Below are 16,555 nucleotides of genomic sequence, written 5' to 3' on the forward strand. Positions count from 1 at the left end.
TAAAAGGATCTGCTCCTATCAAGCAGATATTTATGTTGACGTAGATATGGAAGGTAAAACCTGATCTCGGATCAGCACTTTTACTTTATAGCTGCTGTACCTTTACTCTAGATCTCTGGTTTCTCAGCCACTTCTGGTGAACGAAGTTGATTCTGAATCAGTCCTACAAGGAAACTTCCACATCTGAAGAGTGCAAGCTCACCTATTCACAGTATCTCCTAAAAGCTTCTAGATTAAGAAAGCAGTAGAGATTATCTATAGATTTGTAGTCAAGTCAAACATGCATATAAAAAGAGACAACAAATCCATCAAATGCTAATTAGCATTCAATGTAGGCTGTCGCAAACACTTCTACACACAAATTTGCTTCATTAGCACTGGTAAATAACAAAAGGTGGAAAAGCTTACCGGTTTAATAAAAATAATAATAATGTAAATAATGTTTTCTTGCAATTAGCTTCTATTGCATTGTAGTCCACCGTGAGATGCAGTGAGTCTAGGCCTCACTGAATTAATACAGTACTTTATAGTTAAGCAGCTAATTGCAGTGTTACCCAAAGTGCATTTTAGAATCTCTAAATGCATGTCTTCAGTGACAGAGAATCACATTTTAGTACAAACACATGAGAACGTTTTGGAAGACTATACGCGACTATACGCGTAACCTCCTCAATCATGCTATCTAAGGGTAATACTCAGTGGCAGACAGAGTGGCTACATTTAAATCAACACCATCTGCTTTGCCAGCTAAAGTGGCGGCTAGAAAAAAGAACATCAAAAGTACAAAAATGCCCCATGAAGGAATGGTTTGTATGTACACTGTGTTTCACACACTACTGAAAGAAGTATGTACTGGTACAAAGTACTAATGCTGCCTTCAAATCATGTAAGAATGATCATATTTACAACAAAAAAATAATAAGATAAATAAATGATATGTCTTGGTTTTGCAAAATGTTGTTTGGAAAAATGTAAGGAAAAGCTGATTTGAAAAATATTTTATGTACTGTATGTTATGTTAGGTGACTTGTCCAAACAAATATAATATATAATAATTAGTGCTGTCAAACTATTAATCACGATTAATCACATCCAAAATAAAGGTTTTGTTTACATAATATATGCGTGTATACTGTGTATATTTATTATGTATATATAAATACACACACATGCAGTATATATTTTTATTATATTTTTATTTTTATTTTTGTTTTATAACCCAACAGACCTGCGAAACCAAACTACCTTTCTAATTTTCTGTGGGAAAAGAAAATACTGATAATTAACATTAACACAATATTATACATAAAAATGTTTTATACAGGTGGGTATATTATGAATAACATAAATGTATAATTAATACATGTTTTAAATGTAAATAAGTAAATAATTTACTCTTTATGCTGTTGCACTAGCACATTGCTTCTCGTTTTTAAAAAACGCATCTCAAACAAAATCACTTGAACACATCATGTCATAAATATGATTTCCTAAAGAACTTGCAGGCAGAATTAGTACTTAGCATTTCATTTTTATTACGAAGACAAATGCACAAAAAACACTCCTCGCCTCTCAACCTTGGTTGATTTTTTGTCTCGTGTAGAAAAAAAAAAGAGCAATAATCGCACTCCACGAAAACCGTCATCCCTTTGCACAGTCACAATAACAGCTATGTACAAGAGTCGACCAGAAAGAATGCTCAGTCCGGCCCAGCATTACTGAGGTATGTTGTTCTTTAGCTCAAAGCGACTGTATACCTGTTTGGATTTGTTTAACTTGTTGTACTGGTTGACAAGGTCCAACTTGCTGTGACCCAACGTCATGCGTTTCTCGTCCCGCCGATGTATCCCTTTCTCCGGGCCCATCCTGTCCGACAGCATGGGTCCTGGTGGAGGAGGACCTTGCTTACTCTCCGGTTCGTTCTGAGAAAGATCTGGCCCGCCAAACAGAGAGGAATGAGTAGGAATCTTCTGGAACAAGTGGGAGTCCTTTTCTTTTGAGCTGAACAGATCAGTGAACTTACTAATGAACGGGGTGGGAAGTCGATATTTGGAGGTGACCTTGTTGTCGGATGGAGACTGTTGAGTTGGTGATGGAGGTTTTGGAGAACTGTAGAGACCTAAAGTCTGGATTTTGGATGTCTGTCCGGGAATGTTTGAGCGTAGGTAATCCGTCGCTCCTATTTTGGACCATTCCACACCAGCGGATTGACCTAAGGAAGTTCGCTCGACCGCCTGACTCCCATTCGGAGAACCTCTTCTGATGTGAGATCCTGAGGGTTTCTGAAGCACTGGACTCGTGACGCCCTTCCTGTCAGGAGGCTTTTGAGAGTTTTCGGGGTTCTTCTTGTCTGCCGTGACTTTAATAGGTCTCATGCCTGGAGGAGCTGCTTTGATGCTGGAAACGCTGCCACTGGATTGGCTACTGGAGTGCTCCGAATACACTCGCTCCCTGCTGCCGTAGTCTGCAAGAAAGTCCAAGCCCAAGTTTGGTACCGGCATGTGGTAAGAGTAACTGGGCAGCCCTTCTTCATCTGGATTGTAGAAACGGTCTATTATTTGGGAATCTGCATACATGCAGCGGAACTCGCGATCAAAGCAGTCTGTAACGTGGCCGGAGAAGTGCATTAGCATGTTGCTGTGAACCATGCCTGAAAGCCATGTAAAACTAGAGGGAAGAAGAGAAATGTCGTTTTTGAAGCATAACCTAAAATATTTCATGGAAATCAGCATAATTTACAAGAAGATAAGATTCTTAAAAAATATCCCATCTATAAAAAAGGAATCATTCATGAAATATGAGCAGAACAATTTTTGTATAATCGATCATAAAACCATTCTTGCATAAATCATTGCATTGTCGCACAGAAATGTATTCCGTTTTATTTCATTTTGAAATGTAACCTAAAGTTTTTCTTGGAAAAATTCCATAATTTACAGACAATTTGACAGACTATAAAACAGAATATAAAATGCCACATCAATACAAATGGATTCATTCATGAAACATGAGCAGAACAAGTTTCTGAAAAACATTCTTGCATAAACCGTTGCATAGAAATACGTTCTGCTCGGGTTTCATAAATGAGGTTCAAAGATTCTGTCCAGCCAGTTTTATGGATGGTTCAGGTGACTTACGCTAACAAGTGTTTAACTATGTTCAAGCTAACCATCCGTTTATTACTCAAATGTCTTGCATAATATCGAAGTAAAAGAGCATGTGATAAGCTTTACATTAGATCATCACTGTCTTTTCCGGTTTGTAGGTTAACCCTATAAAGTCTACAGTGACATATTTGATATATAAATTTCTAGGGCTTGTAAATGAATAACATGATCAAAACTTTGCTGTACACAATCTACTACATGCCTTCTGTTGCCTGATTGATAGTTCATACTTTTTTTTAGCAAGTAAAAAGCCTTTTAGTACCATTATAAAAATGTCTACCTTTAGGTTGTGGTCTTTTTCCTGTGAAATCTAATGATTATTATTATTATTTTTTTTAAAGTAAACATGAATACATTTTATATTGTTTGATTTACTTGATTTTCCATACATAATTTTTAGAAAACCATGAGTATCATCAGGCCGTTGAAGAATGCTTATTTGTTCATCTCTCAATCATCATTGTATTGCACTGCATTAAATGTTTTGAAAGTACAGAGCATTAAATATCATCTTACCAAGACATATTATTGAGAGATATATATTTATATGGATTTTATGTAAGTAGTCTGCTACACGGTTATAAAGATCTCACTGATTTGCATTACAAGCTGAATTTTATCTTATTTTTTGGTCATATACATAAATATCAGCAACTGCACAATATTGCTTGGGTGTTTTTTCCTCTTCAAGCATGAAACACGTTTTCTTCTATATCATAAATGAGCCATAAAAGCCTGATGTATCAAATAAGATACTCAACAATAAAACACATATGCAAACTTTTCCCCCCAGAATTTTAAAACTTTATCAAAAAGTTCAATAAACCGTTTCATTTCAAAAAACTAAAACTATTATTTCATATGTCAGGCTTTACAGGGTTAAAAGAGCACAAAAGACAGAACACTGTATCCCAGCATGCATCAATCTCAGTTAATCATTTCCTTCCTGGTGAAAAAGATCTAAACAGTCTAATCTTAAATTGTTAGTAATACGTTTGCAATCAATTTCCCTTTGAACTGTATGGACTTCTAGTCAAACAAAACTCCCTGTTGTCTATTATGTGGGCAAAGCCTTTAACACATGAGTGTGGCCTCACCCACTATCCACACTACTGTGAGCTAACACGCATGAGTTTATCCACGGGCCGCTATCAGTCGCACCAACCCTGAAATAACAAGACAACTCCTTCACAAACTCATTCCTCCTAATCATTCCTAATAATCATAACTGAGGAGCAGATTAGCCTGCAAGACTGAGATCATTTGTTGGGTCTAAACAGGCGTAATTGTTAACAATCAGCATAGTGCCTGCAGAATTCATCAGTTTAACTAAAAAAAAAAAATCCATCAAATTAGCCACCACTGAGGCTTGAAAGCTGACATCCACGATGGCGCTGAGGCTAATGCTAATGCTCAGGAAACACCGTCTCTGAGAAATGCGGAATCATCATGTCTGCTGGAGCGCATGAGGTGCATGTCCCGTCATCTTCCTGCCAAAACGCTGCCATGCGCTAAAATGATTTACATAATACAGAGTGATATGAGTGGCATGAGATAAGCCTGGACTGATGGGTATTTCAACATGAATAATTTAAAGCAAACTGAATTCCTCCTGTCAAAAATATGTGTTGCTTCTAGCGTAGTTGGCTTTGAAAAACTTGCTGTGACATGCTACACAAACATACTGGTTAGAAGGTACAGCATGTCTCAGAGTGTGTTAATATTATTAACTAAAACTATTAAAAACAGCTATTTAGAAACAAAGCTAAAATAAAATATAAATATTAGATAATGATTGGAAACATTGTCTTAGCAGCTAACTGAAATATGTTTAAGGTTGAAGCACTCAATGTAAAAAAAAAAAATCTGTAAAAACAGGCCACAATGTACTGTGTTAATATGACTTTTCCATTTTTATTTTTTTTTACAGGTGTTTTTCCTGTATTTTGAATTTAGAAATGTGTTTTAGGGTAAACCGAAATGTCAGTGAAATTACTGGATAATGTCCAGGCAGAAAATCACCAGTTTTTTTTTTTTACGGTGTAGAAATACTTAAATTGGAAAATGGAAATAAGTAAACACTCTAAAAAATGCTGGGTTGTTTCAACCCAACTTTGGGTCAAATATGGACTAACCCAACTTTTGGGTTAAAAATGTAATGTAAAAATTTAACCCAACGGTTGGGCTAGTCCATATTTGACCCAAAGTTAGGTTGAAACAACCCAGCATTTTTTTAGAGTGAACCATTAAAACTGAACTAAAACGGAAATTAAAGTAAATTAAACCTAAATATATTAAAAAACTAACTAATAAAAAGCACACCCAACTGAAAAAAAAAAAAAATGAACAAATTAAAATGAAATCTAAAAACATTTAAAATACAAACTAATAGTATATAAATAGAATAAAACACTGGTCTGGCACTTTCATGTACTAACCTATCGATTTATAAAGTTATCAAATCAATGGTACAGCCCTTTATAGATTTAACGTGGTAACCAGTCAACAATTTTAACACTATGGTAAAACTTGGTCATCATTTAAGCAAAATGCTTCTTAAAGCTCCATCATTTAAAGGATCTCATTAAATTACTAAGATTTACAATAGTAAACATAACTCCAGGAATTATGCTATTTTGGTAAAAAATTATGATTACATAACAGGATTTTTTCAACTAAATTATACAATGCACAAACAACATGATTAACATACCTATATGATCCAGCTATGACTTCCTCACAGTCAATGATCATGAATTTTTCTTGAACCTGACCTGTGAATTTTTTCCCACTTTTGGTGCAATATGTGTCTCCACACACACTTCTTATCCGCATATTCTGAAACAAAGCAACATTCAATAAATGTTAATTAATCAGGGAAGTCGTGGCCTAATGGTTAGAGAGTCGGACTCGTAACCCAAAGGTTGCGGGTTCGAGTCTCGTACCGGCAGGGATTGTAGGTGGGGGGAGTGAATGTACAGCGTTCTCTCCCACCTTCAATACCACGACTGAGGTGCCCTTGAGCAAGGCACCGAACCCCCAACTGCTCCCCGGGCTGCCCACTGCTCCGGGTGTGTGTTCACGGTGTGTGTGTGATCACTGCTGTGTGTGTGCACTTTGGATGGGTTAAATGCAGAGCACTAATTCCAAGTATGGGTCACCATACTTGGCCACATGTCACATCACTTAATCGTTTGGTTAAAATCACAAAGAGTATATTTTTAATACAATTAGAATCTGAGTTCTGGACTGGTACACAAATATTAATATTAGCAACAGAATAAAAAGCTGTTTTGTTTAGTCAAAAATGCTTTTGAAATGTGTGCTCATTCATCTTGACATTTGCTTTTGATGTAAATGACCTAAACTTACACAAGAATTATGTTTTGTTGTTGACTGACAGGTGTATTCACATACAAGTCTGAGAACACCCATCTTATTGAACACTTTCTTAAGACTTATTATGTGCGAGGATAAGAACTCATGAGCTGGACCACACCATTTTATGAAAGCACCAGCATCTGACTTACACTCAAGTGTGAATTCTGGACGTCCAGTTCTGAGCACATGTTCAAAAAATAGCTCAGATTCTTCTCGTCCAGTAGAACATACACTGGAACCCGGCGCTTGTTGGATGCCTCCATTAGATCACAGAACAAGTCGACGTCTGTAAAAATATCCATGACTATAGCGATAACCTGTGGTGTAAAATACATGCATTCAAATAAACCACAAACTGTAAACATTGATCATTAATTACTTTATTGCTTTCAGGTGATCATTTCATGATAATTATCAAGCAATGCAGTTGTTTGTACACTCTAAAAAATGCTGGGTTAAAAAGGGACAAACCCAGCTGTTGGGTTAAAAAGGGACAAACCCAGCTGTTGGGTTAAAAAGAGACAAACCCAGCTATTGGGTTAAAAAGGGACAAACCCAGCTATTGGGTTAAAAAGGGACAAACCCAGCTATTGGGTTGTGTTGACCCAGCATTTTTTAGAGCGTAATGTTTAATGTATTTTTTATGCAATTCATTTAATTTCACTAAATTCAAATTTAGTGACAGCAAAACATTTGGACATTTAAGTGACACTTATAAAATGTCTGAATGTAAATGTATTAAACAAACATTGTTTTTCTCAGATTAAATGGCACTTTTATAAGGCATTTTAGCAATGGCTTTCCATTACCCACTTAACTGCTGATTTTAAGTTAATTTAAGACGTGCATTTGAACAGCACTATTTTAAAACAAGCTTTATTTTGTTAAAAGTTTCGTTTGGAAAGTCTGTTTGTGCTCATTGTTTTTCCAAAAACATTTACACAGGTTTATGTGTGGCAAAATTACTTTTTAGGAGTCTGATTATTTCTTAAGCACAATTTGTGGTGCATAAAGGTTATAGTTGAACAAAAGCACTTAAAAAGTATCCAGGCTGTCCAAACGAACCTGTCTGAAAGATGTTAACAATGTATCTTGTTTACGTGTGACGTCACACGTCACATACAAAGCAGCCGCAGAAATGCAAGTTTCATGGAAAACATATTTGTAAACCACAAGGAAACAGCATTAGCCAAATGAGAGTTGTTCTTACCTTCTTGGCTTTACTAATAAGAGATCGAATGAGATCTTTGACATTTTTCGACTTGTCTCTCTGGAAGTGTATCTGCGCTTCTGTGGGTCCAAATCGGTTGGAAGCCTCTGGCCAGCCCAGCTCCAACAGTGGCGGCTCCTCGTCGGACATCATGGGGAAATAAGTCCCTGAAGTGAGCTCGGACACCGTGTCCCCTTCCTCTACGTCCACTCCATTAGTACTGCTATCCTCAACGCCACTTTTGGCCACATTCTCGGTGATATAGCGTATTTCCAGCGAGGAAAGAAAGTTCACTTCTCTTTCGTCATGCAAGACCTTTTTATACTCATTCTCTCCGTGCTCCAGGAGCGCGTCGGTGGCGAGCCGAGCGGTTTCATTGTGGCTGAGCTCGAGCGTTGATCCTTGTCTCCAGGGGTTCTTCACCTCCTCCAGCCTGTTGGCGAGCTTTCCGAGCGCTTTACGCGCAGGGTTCGGCGTCGGACGCAAAACCTCTGAACTGATCATTTCCACGACTGACGTCTGTCCAAGTAATCTTCAAAGTTTTACAAAAGCTCAAGCAAGCATTCGGTTATTAAAGCAGGTGTATTCCAAAGCTGACCTTGTTGTGTGTCATGGTAGTTGGAGTGCGTTATTCCCAGAGGCCTCTCCGAGTATTGTTGTGAGCTGCTGGGAAACTCAAAGCTGCGCTCCACCTGCGCGCTCACCTGCCCTGATCATCCAGCTGCTCCGCCTCCTCTGACGTCATGTGGAAAGAAACCTATGGCAAGCCATGTTAACATATACTTGATGGAAAAACGCAAACCAAAAATAGAATAAATTATTAATGGTATATGAGATATATAATATATGAACACTAATATTATTAACATTATTATCATTAAAAGTACTAATTATTATACATATTATTATAAATGAGATAAACGATAAAACAAATGAACACAGCACAAAACAAGAATTAAATAAATATTATTAATAATGTTTATTTATGAAATATATATGAACACTAATATTATTGACATTATTATCATTAAAAATACTAATTATTATACATGTTATTATAAATAAAATAAAAGATAAAACAAATAAACACATCACAAAACAAGAAAATCATTAATTATTATTATTATTATTAACAACAAAAACAATAATTATCATTATCATTATTATTCTAAATAAAATAAAAAAATAAATCAAAGGAAAATAACTAGAATAGAATTAAATAATATTATTAATGTACTTGTATAATTAGTAAAAAAAAAAAAAAACATTACAATTAATAGCTATTATGCATATTAAATAAAAGTAAAAGCTAAAACAAAGGAAAAAACACCAGAATATAATTAAATAAATAGCATTATTGTTGTTTATTTAATTGTCAAATACACAAAAATACCATTATTATTAATAACAAAAACAATCATTATTATTATGCATTATGCAACTAAAAATAAGATAAAACAAATGAAAACAGCACAAAACAGAATAGAATTAAATAAATATTAGTAATGCTTATTTTTAAATAGTGAACAAATAATTAACATTAATAATAATATTGACAAATATTATTATTCTTATATAAAATAATGATCAATCAAAAATAAAATACACACATTTGAAGATAAATATACAAATATATTAGAAGCCTGTCTTAGGGATTAAACAAGATAAATTGGATACTTTTTAATAAATGTTAATATGGCTTGCCATACAAAACCAAGCAGAGGAAGTTGTGCTTCAAACAATTGTGTCAAAAGACAAACAATCTAGTGTACTTAACTTGGCGCCCATCACACGGTGGAATGGATAAAGATATTAAGACACAAAGATAGATTCAAATTACAGTAGACTTTATTACTGCAGATCGTTTATCAATAACTTGTCCAAAGTCAAGAAAAAGTACCTTGGAAAATTTAGATAATAAGTAATAATACTTTTGATTGCTTGACGTTTGAGTCATTTGGTTATAGTTCTTTAATCTGGACAACAGTAACTGTAGTTTAGGACAAAAACGACACCATGTGATCTCTCAATATGGTGGTTCTGCTTTTGTGAAGCATGTCTGCCTTATTTGAATGGTAAATATAAAAGATGTCACTTGTTCAATTAATTTACATGACTGATGTGTGGAGATGATCACGGAGCGAAAAACGACACAGTAAGCAGACATACTCGAAGGGCTGGTCTTTGCAGGATCCTAACTATGTGCAACAGTTTTAGAGCAAACACTTCACAAACATCATACAGAGACAGAACGGTGTTGTATTATACTTCTCAACTCTCTTCTAAATGACACCATTGTTGTTTTTTTCGTCTCTATTGTCCAGCAGTGAGATATTTTTGGGTCTTCCTGTCTTTCTAAGGTAGCAGCCACCCTGAGGCTCGGCCGGCCGGCTGTGTGAATCATAACTTTTCCATGACATACTGTAAAAGGGAAACAGAGGCAAGCCAACAGTCAAACAGCATTTTCTTTGTTCAAAGTACTGAATGGATATTTTAAACTCTAAGCTGAAGCTGTTATAGTTGCAGAAAACATTAACACAAATTTACAGCTTTCCCACAGCTTTATAGCCTCTCATCCAGACATCTCATACACTGTAAAAAAAATTCCGTAAAATTTACGGTAAAAAACGGCAGCTGTGGTTGCCGGAATTTTACCGTAAAAAATACGGTAGCAACGTTTTAGGTTTTACGGTTTTAACTTAAATTTACAGTTAAATACCGTAATTTCATTAACTGATATAATGTTAATATACCAACCTACTGAAGTACTGAAATCTGTTTTGTACCTTTGTAATACACTGATAACCACCAAATGCAGGTGGTGATGAGAAAGTCACATGATGAACCAAAGCCCATCACAAGCAGCTTTTAAATAATAACATATATAGAAGGTGCACAGTGTCATTCACACAAACGCTAAACACCATCATGGTAACACGCATGAAACTGAACAACATTAGGTGTAACACACAACCCTAATATACAAAACTGATAAGAAAAAACTAAGAAGAAACATAGTTATTTCAACAAAAAAACATCAAATTTGAAATGTAACGCAGGGAATTCTGGTAATGTCAATTTACGGTTATTCACTGTAAATTATACGGTATTTTTCATGTAAAATGTATGTCCAATACATGTAATGTCCAATACAGTTTTTCACCGTATATAGTAGGGGAGTTTACCGTTAACCATTTAACAGGTTTTTACCTTAGCATTTTTACAGTCTTTTACCGTTAAATTCACGGTCATTTTTTACAGTGTACAGCACAATCTTGTGCTTGTCGTGAGTCACAGGGAGCTCTGAATAATGCTTTTACTGTAATGGTGACAGTATGCTGGACTATCTGTCCATGCTTTGATGATGAAGGGCAAAATTTGAATTTTTGTTCATGAATAAAACAAGAGAAGTGTTCAGGCAGAGAAATATTGCCCTTTTGTGAGTTAAACAATTGGATCCAAAAACATGGGACCACTTTGGGAGAGCATTTCTAATGTAATACAAAATGTTTCATTGAATTATATTTGAGTGAAAAGTAAAAGAATTTGAATTGTGAGAATTTGTTCAGTATTTAAGTTTAGTTTTTCCCCCACTTTTATTCAGCAGGGAAGCATTAAACTGACCCAAAGTGACATATATATAAAATATTACAAAATAAATGCTGTTTTTTTTAAACTTTATAGTCATCAAAGAATTCTGAAAATAATGTATAACAGCGTCCTTAAAGATATTAAGCAGCACAACCTTTTAAACATTGATAATAAGAAATGTTTCTTGAGCAGCAAATCAGCATATTAGAATGATTTCTAAAGGATCATGTGACACTGAAGACTGCAGTAAAGATGCTGAAAATTCAGCTTTGCATCACAGAAATAAATTACATTTTATAATGTATTTAAATAGCTGTCATTTTAAATTGTAATAATATTTTACAATTTTTCTGTTTTTACTGTATTTTTTTTAATCAAATAAATGCAGCATTAGTAAGCAGAAGAGACTTCTTTCAGAAACATTAAAATCTTACCACCTCATATATATATCTTTTGGTTTTCATCACATAATTGTAAATGATTGCAGTTGCAAAACTCTTCTTGGTTTGGCCTGCAGGTCCAGGAACCAGATCCTGTTCAGTTTGTGGTCTTTCAGTGGAACATATATGTAAAACTCAACATGCCAACAAGGTAAGTTACTGAGAAAGTCAACAGCATACCAACATACAACAGCAAATTGGTTATATATCATTATATACATTATTAGCAGGACTACTTCCTGGTAGCGCTAATCAGTATCAATTTATTTATAGCTGTATCTGTTAACAAACATAATTTACTACACTTTCATCACTTCATCGAGAAATGAAAACATTAAATGTTAATATGAGCAGCAATAACCGCATCATCTCTTGAGAACTGACAAAGCCGGTTTGTCCAGATACTCATGCCTATTTCACATGATAAAGGCTCCAACTGTGTCAACAGGAAAATTGATCCATCTCCAGAGAGTTTTCATTACATTCCACAGAAGTCTGCAGTCAACTATATCAGCTTAAACTTAAAATTTGATCATCGAGCATTACTATTACTGCTCATATTTAGGGTTAGGTTTGTTTTAAACCCTAGCAACCACCCAGAAACCCTTAGCAACCACATAGCAACACCCTAACAACCACCCAGAACATTGTTAGCTATGTACATTGTGGTGGAATGTTTCATTTTTCTTCACAAAATATGTTCAAAACTTTGACATTTAAAGCAAAAGTAAGTCGTTTTGTGTATTTTTCATGGTTGGATGGAGCCCCATACAGTTATGCGAGTAGAATTCACCATCTTAAATAACTGTCGTAATTACAGTGGACAGCTGTACACACCGGTGCGCCCGAAATCGCATACTGTCTGAATAGGCACGTGAATATGAACTTACTTCACGACCGTTAAAAAGCTATGCTGTATATAGTATGATGAATATGGATTATATGAATAAAATTCGGATGTAGGCCTACTACATCCGCCATGTTGTTACTGTCACATGACCTACCAGCATCAGTTGTCTCCTTCAGTGCTTTCCTCGCATTTCAGCATACTGTTGTATTTTTCGCATACTATATAGCAAAGAACTTATATATACTCTTTCGGATTTCGGATGCAGCAGTGCGTTTGTTGCTGCATAAAGCAGTCTGCCCTTTTCGCAGAATTTCGTACCTGCTCGCCAAACTTGAGAAAGGAATTGGAACCTTTTGCCATATTAGAAGTCAATTTGAATCAAAATGGTTTTGAAACGGATATTTAAATGTTAAAAAAAAGTTACAGGCTACAGTCGTTTAAATTAGCCTAGTGAAAACAGTGGAACCAAAATAAAAAATTTATTAATCTGATATTAAATACGTTTTTTTTCATCTTCACCTTATATACAGTATATATATATATATATATACAAACACACACACACACACACATTATAAGCATACAATACAGTACTGTTTAAATTGGTTATATAACACAACTACATTCAATCTGCTGGTGATATTCTTTTTGTTAAAGGTCTGCTAAATTTGATTTAATCCATTATGAAAGGTAAAGTTAGTTAGTATTTCGTACCTGCTCGCCAAACTTGAGAAAGGAATTGGAACCTTTTGCCATATTAGAAGTCAATTTGAATCAAAATGGTTTTGAAACGGACTGATATTGATTAAAAAAAAGTTACAGGCTACAGTCGTTTAAATTAGCCTAGTGAAAACAGTGGAACCAAAATAAAAAATTTATTAATCTGATATTAAATACGTTTTTTTTCATCTTCACCTTATATACAGTATATATATATATATACACACACACACACACACACACATTATAAGCATACAATACAGTACTGTTTAAATTGGTTATATAACACAACTACATTCAATCTGCTGGTGATATTCTTTTTGTTAAAGGTCTGCTAAATTTGATTTAATCCATTATGAAAGGTAAAGTTAGTGATTACACTTGTCATGTTGATGTTGAAATCTCAACGGCGAGGCTGTAATGTCATAAGGCAGTAAACCGCCCTCAGCAAGAGCTTGTTTCAGCAGGATCACGGCCTCATAATACAGGTCTGAGAGGAGACGCACCTGCCCATTATGCTTCTTCTGACAACCTAGTTCAAGTTTATTTACATATACTGTTTAAAAAGTTTGGGGTTGATAAGATTTTTTTGTTTTGTTTTGTTTTAGAAAGCAGTGTCTTCTGCTCACCAAGGCTTTATTTATTTGATCAAAAATACAACAAAAACAGTAATATTCTGAAATATTTTTACAATTTAAAATAGATGTTTTCGATTTTAATATATTTTAAAATGGAATTTATTTATGTGATGTCACAGCTGAATTTTCAGCATCATTACTCCAGTCTTCAGTGTCACATGATCCTTCAGAAATCATCCTAAAGTGCTGATTTGAAACATTTCTTATTATTATGAATGTTGAAAACAGTTACGCTGCTTAATATTTTTGTTATTGTTTTTTTATTATACATTTTCTTCAGGATTCCTTGATGAACAGTATTTATTTGAACTCGTATGGTCAATTTAATGCATTCTTGCTAAAAAAAAATCTGAATACCCAATATTTTAAGGTAAACTAAACTAGAAATTCCTCATGACAATTTATAATTTTGCTGCTATTGTAACTCATGTTAACTATTAGTAAGCTGCTCATGTCTACCACTTACCATAAGCACCACTGAGGCAAGCAGTCTTTGCCCCGTGAGACCTTTGTTTCAGAGAAGTAACCATTCATTACTTCAAGAGCTGCGAGTGATCCACCATAAAGCAGATTCAAAGGTCCTTCATGAGTTCATCTGGGAAAGGTCATCACAGGAAGAGCGTGGTCCTGCGACTGTTGACCGTGAGTGCTTTATCTCAGCAGATAACCTTCAAAGACACCCCAGCCAAAAACAGAAGTCTTGCTCAACCACAGAAATAACCTCCATTATCAGGTGAACAAACGAAAACAAAAATACAGGCAGACTGCTGAAAGAGGGACACAACTGTAAGATACTGTAGTATATCTTTCTCTTCCACACTTCGAAAACCATCACACATGCAGTGGCCTCAAAAGCATTTGGAAATGACTTTAAAAGCCACACTTCAAAAAGTGTAAATATCATTGCATTTCAAATCAAGTGGCATTTGAAAGAAAAACACATTCAACCAAAGAATTGAAAATGAAAAAAAAAATTGGGGTTATAAAATGAAAAGCAATTACATTGAAAATATTTCTTTAAAAATATTTTAACTTAATATTTCGCTACAAGAAGACGTAGGGGGTTGACAAATCTGTGATGAAATTAATCTTCTAATTGTTTCTTTAATCAGCGATTCATTTATTAACATCTAGCAAGCTCAGCTATCAAGCTGCAGGCCCAATAAAAGGTGACAATAATGCAGCAGTGAAACGTTTCATAACCCTAAACCGCTACTTGTCAGGAAAGGACCTTGTTACAGGAAAAGCTATATGCTATTATGAAAATAGCTGATGTTATCTAACACAATAATATTTGTCATTTTTAAACAACGCCTAAACAACACCTAAATATTGTAAAAAGATGGTCTCAAATGCCAGATTTTGCTCTAACTTGACTCTCACATGACTCAAGTCAAATCTATTTGCGAATAGTCTTGTAAGCCAGGGTTCACTTTGAAGATAGATGTAAGAGAGGCAGGCGTTAATCATAAAACAGGGTTTGAAACAACACAACATTTTGTTTGAATTCAAATCAGCAGCAGCCAATCAGATTGCCTCTCTAAAGTAGGCCACAAAATTCAGTCATATCCAGAGACTGATTTTAGATGGGTGTTACCGCTCGTTTTTGCTTGAGAAGCTTCAGAGTTCAAAGCTTCTCTTCCCACAGTGAGATGGCATTTGGTGAATACACCTACAGCAGATCATTCATGTAAAAACAGGAACGTTTGCATGCAGCGTCTTGCTGATCTACCTTTGTGCAGTTTCTCACCCTAAGCCTTTCTGACCTGGAGTCTAAGCTCTGTAAAATACAGGAGGAAAGCTGGAACATGCCTAGCGACTGCTGAGTGGATAAACAGGAAATGTTAATGACCCCACTGTTCATGTTGACACGACAGTGAAGCAAAGTGTGACTTTCTGTTCTGGCTCATCAACAAATGACCAACATTTAAAAGAGCAAGAAAATAGTTCAGCTTTACTCTATTGTTTAAAATTAAAGGGGTCATATGATGCGATTTCATTTTTTCCTTTCTCTTTAGAGTGTTACAAGCTCTTGGTGCATAAAGAAGATCTGTAAAGTTGCAAAGACTAAAGTCTCAAATCCAAAGAGATATTCTTTATAATAGATTTTTTTTTTTTGAAAGAAGTCTCTTATGCTCACTAGTGCTGTTTTATTTGATCAAAAATGCAGTAAAACCACTAAAACATTATTGCAATTTTAAATAGCTGTTTTCTATTTGAATATATTTGGAAATGTAATTTATTTCTGTAATGCAAAGCTGAATTTTCAGCATCATTACTCCAGTCTTCAGCATCACACGATTCTTCAGAAATCATTCTAATATGCTGATTTGGTGCTTAAGAAATATTTAATATTATAATCAATGTTGGAAACAGTTGTGCTGCTTCATATTTCGTGGAAACTGTGATGCCTGTTTTCAGGATTTTTGATGAATAGAAAGTTTAAAAGAATTTCAAATTTAAAATAGGAGTCTTGAGAATTTAAAATCTGTCTTTACTGTCACTTTTGATCAGTTTAATTTGTCCTTGACGAATTTAAGTATTCTTTTCTTTTTTTT

The 16,555-nt window shown here is 34.8% G+C and overlaps 1 protein-coding gene across 1 annotated transcript; it reads right to left on the reverse strand.

Moving 5' to 3' along the window:
* Positions 1-1,329: 1,329 nt before the first annotated feature.
* Positions 1,330-8,454, reverse strand: LOC107723921 (protein FAM83C-like). Its single transcript, XM_016532650.1, has 4 exons — positions 7,759-8,454; positions 6,698-6,865; positions 5,881-6,005; positions 1,330-2,667 (listed from the first exon to the last, which is right to left on the reverse strand). The coding sequence occupies exons 1-4, from the start codon at positions 8,260-8,262 to the stop codon at positions 1,716-1,718; spliced, it is 1,749 nt and encodes a 582-aa protein (XP_016388136.1). The 5' UTR covers positions 8,263-8,454; the 3' UTR covers positions 1,330-1,715.
* Between the last annotated feature and the right edge of the window lie 8,101 nt (positions 8,455-16,555).

The sequence above is a fragment of the Sinocyclocheilus rhinocerous genome, unplaced genomic scaffold (genome assembly GCF_001515625.1).
Source record: "Sinocyclocheilus rhinocerous isolate Xijiao unplaced genomic scaffold, SAMN03320098_v1.1 scaffold875, whole genome shotgun sequence".
Lineage (NCBI taxonomy): Eukaryota > Metazoa > Chordata > Actinopteri > Cypriniformes > Cyprinidae > Sinocyclocheilus > Sinocyclocheilus rhinocerous.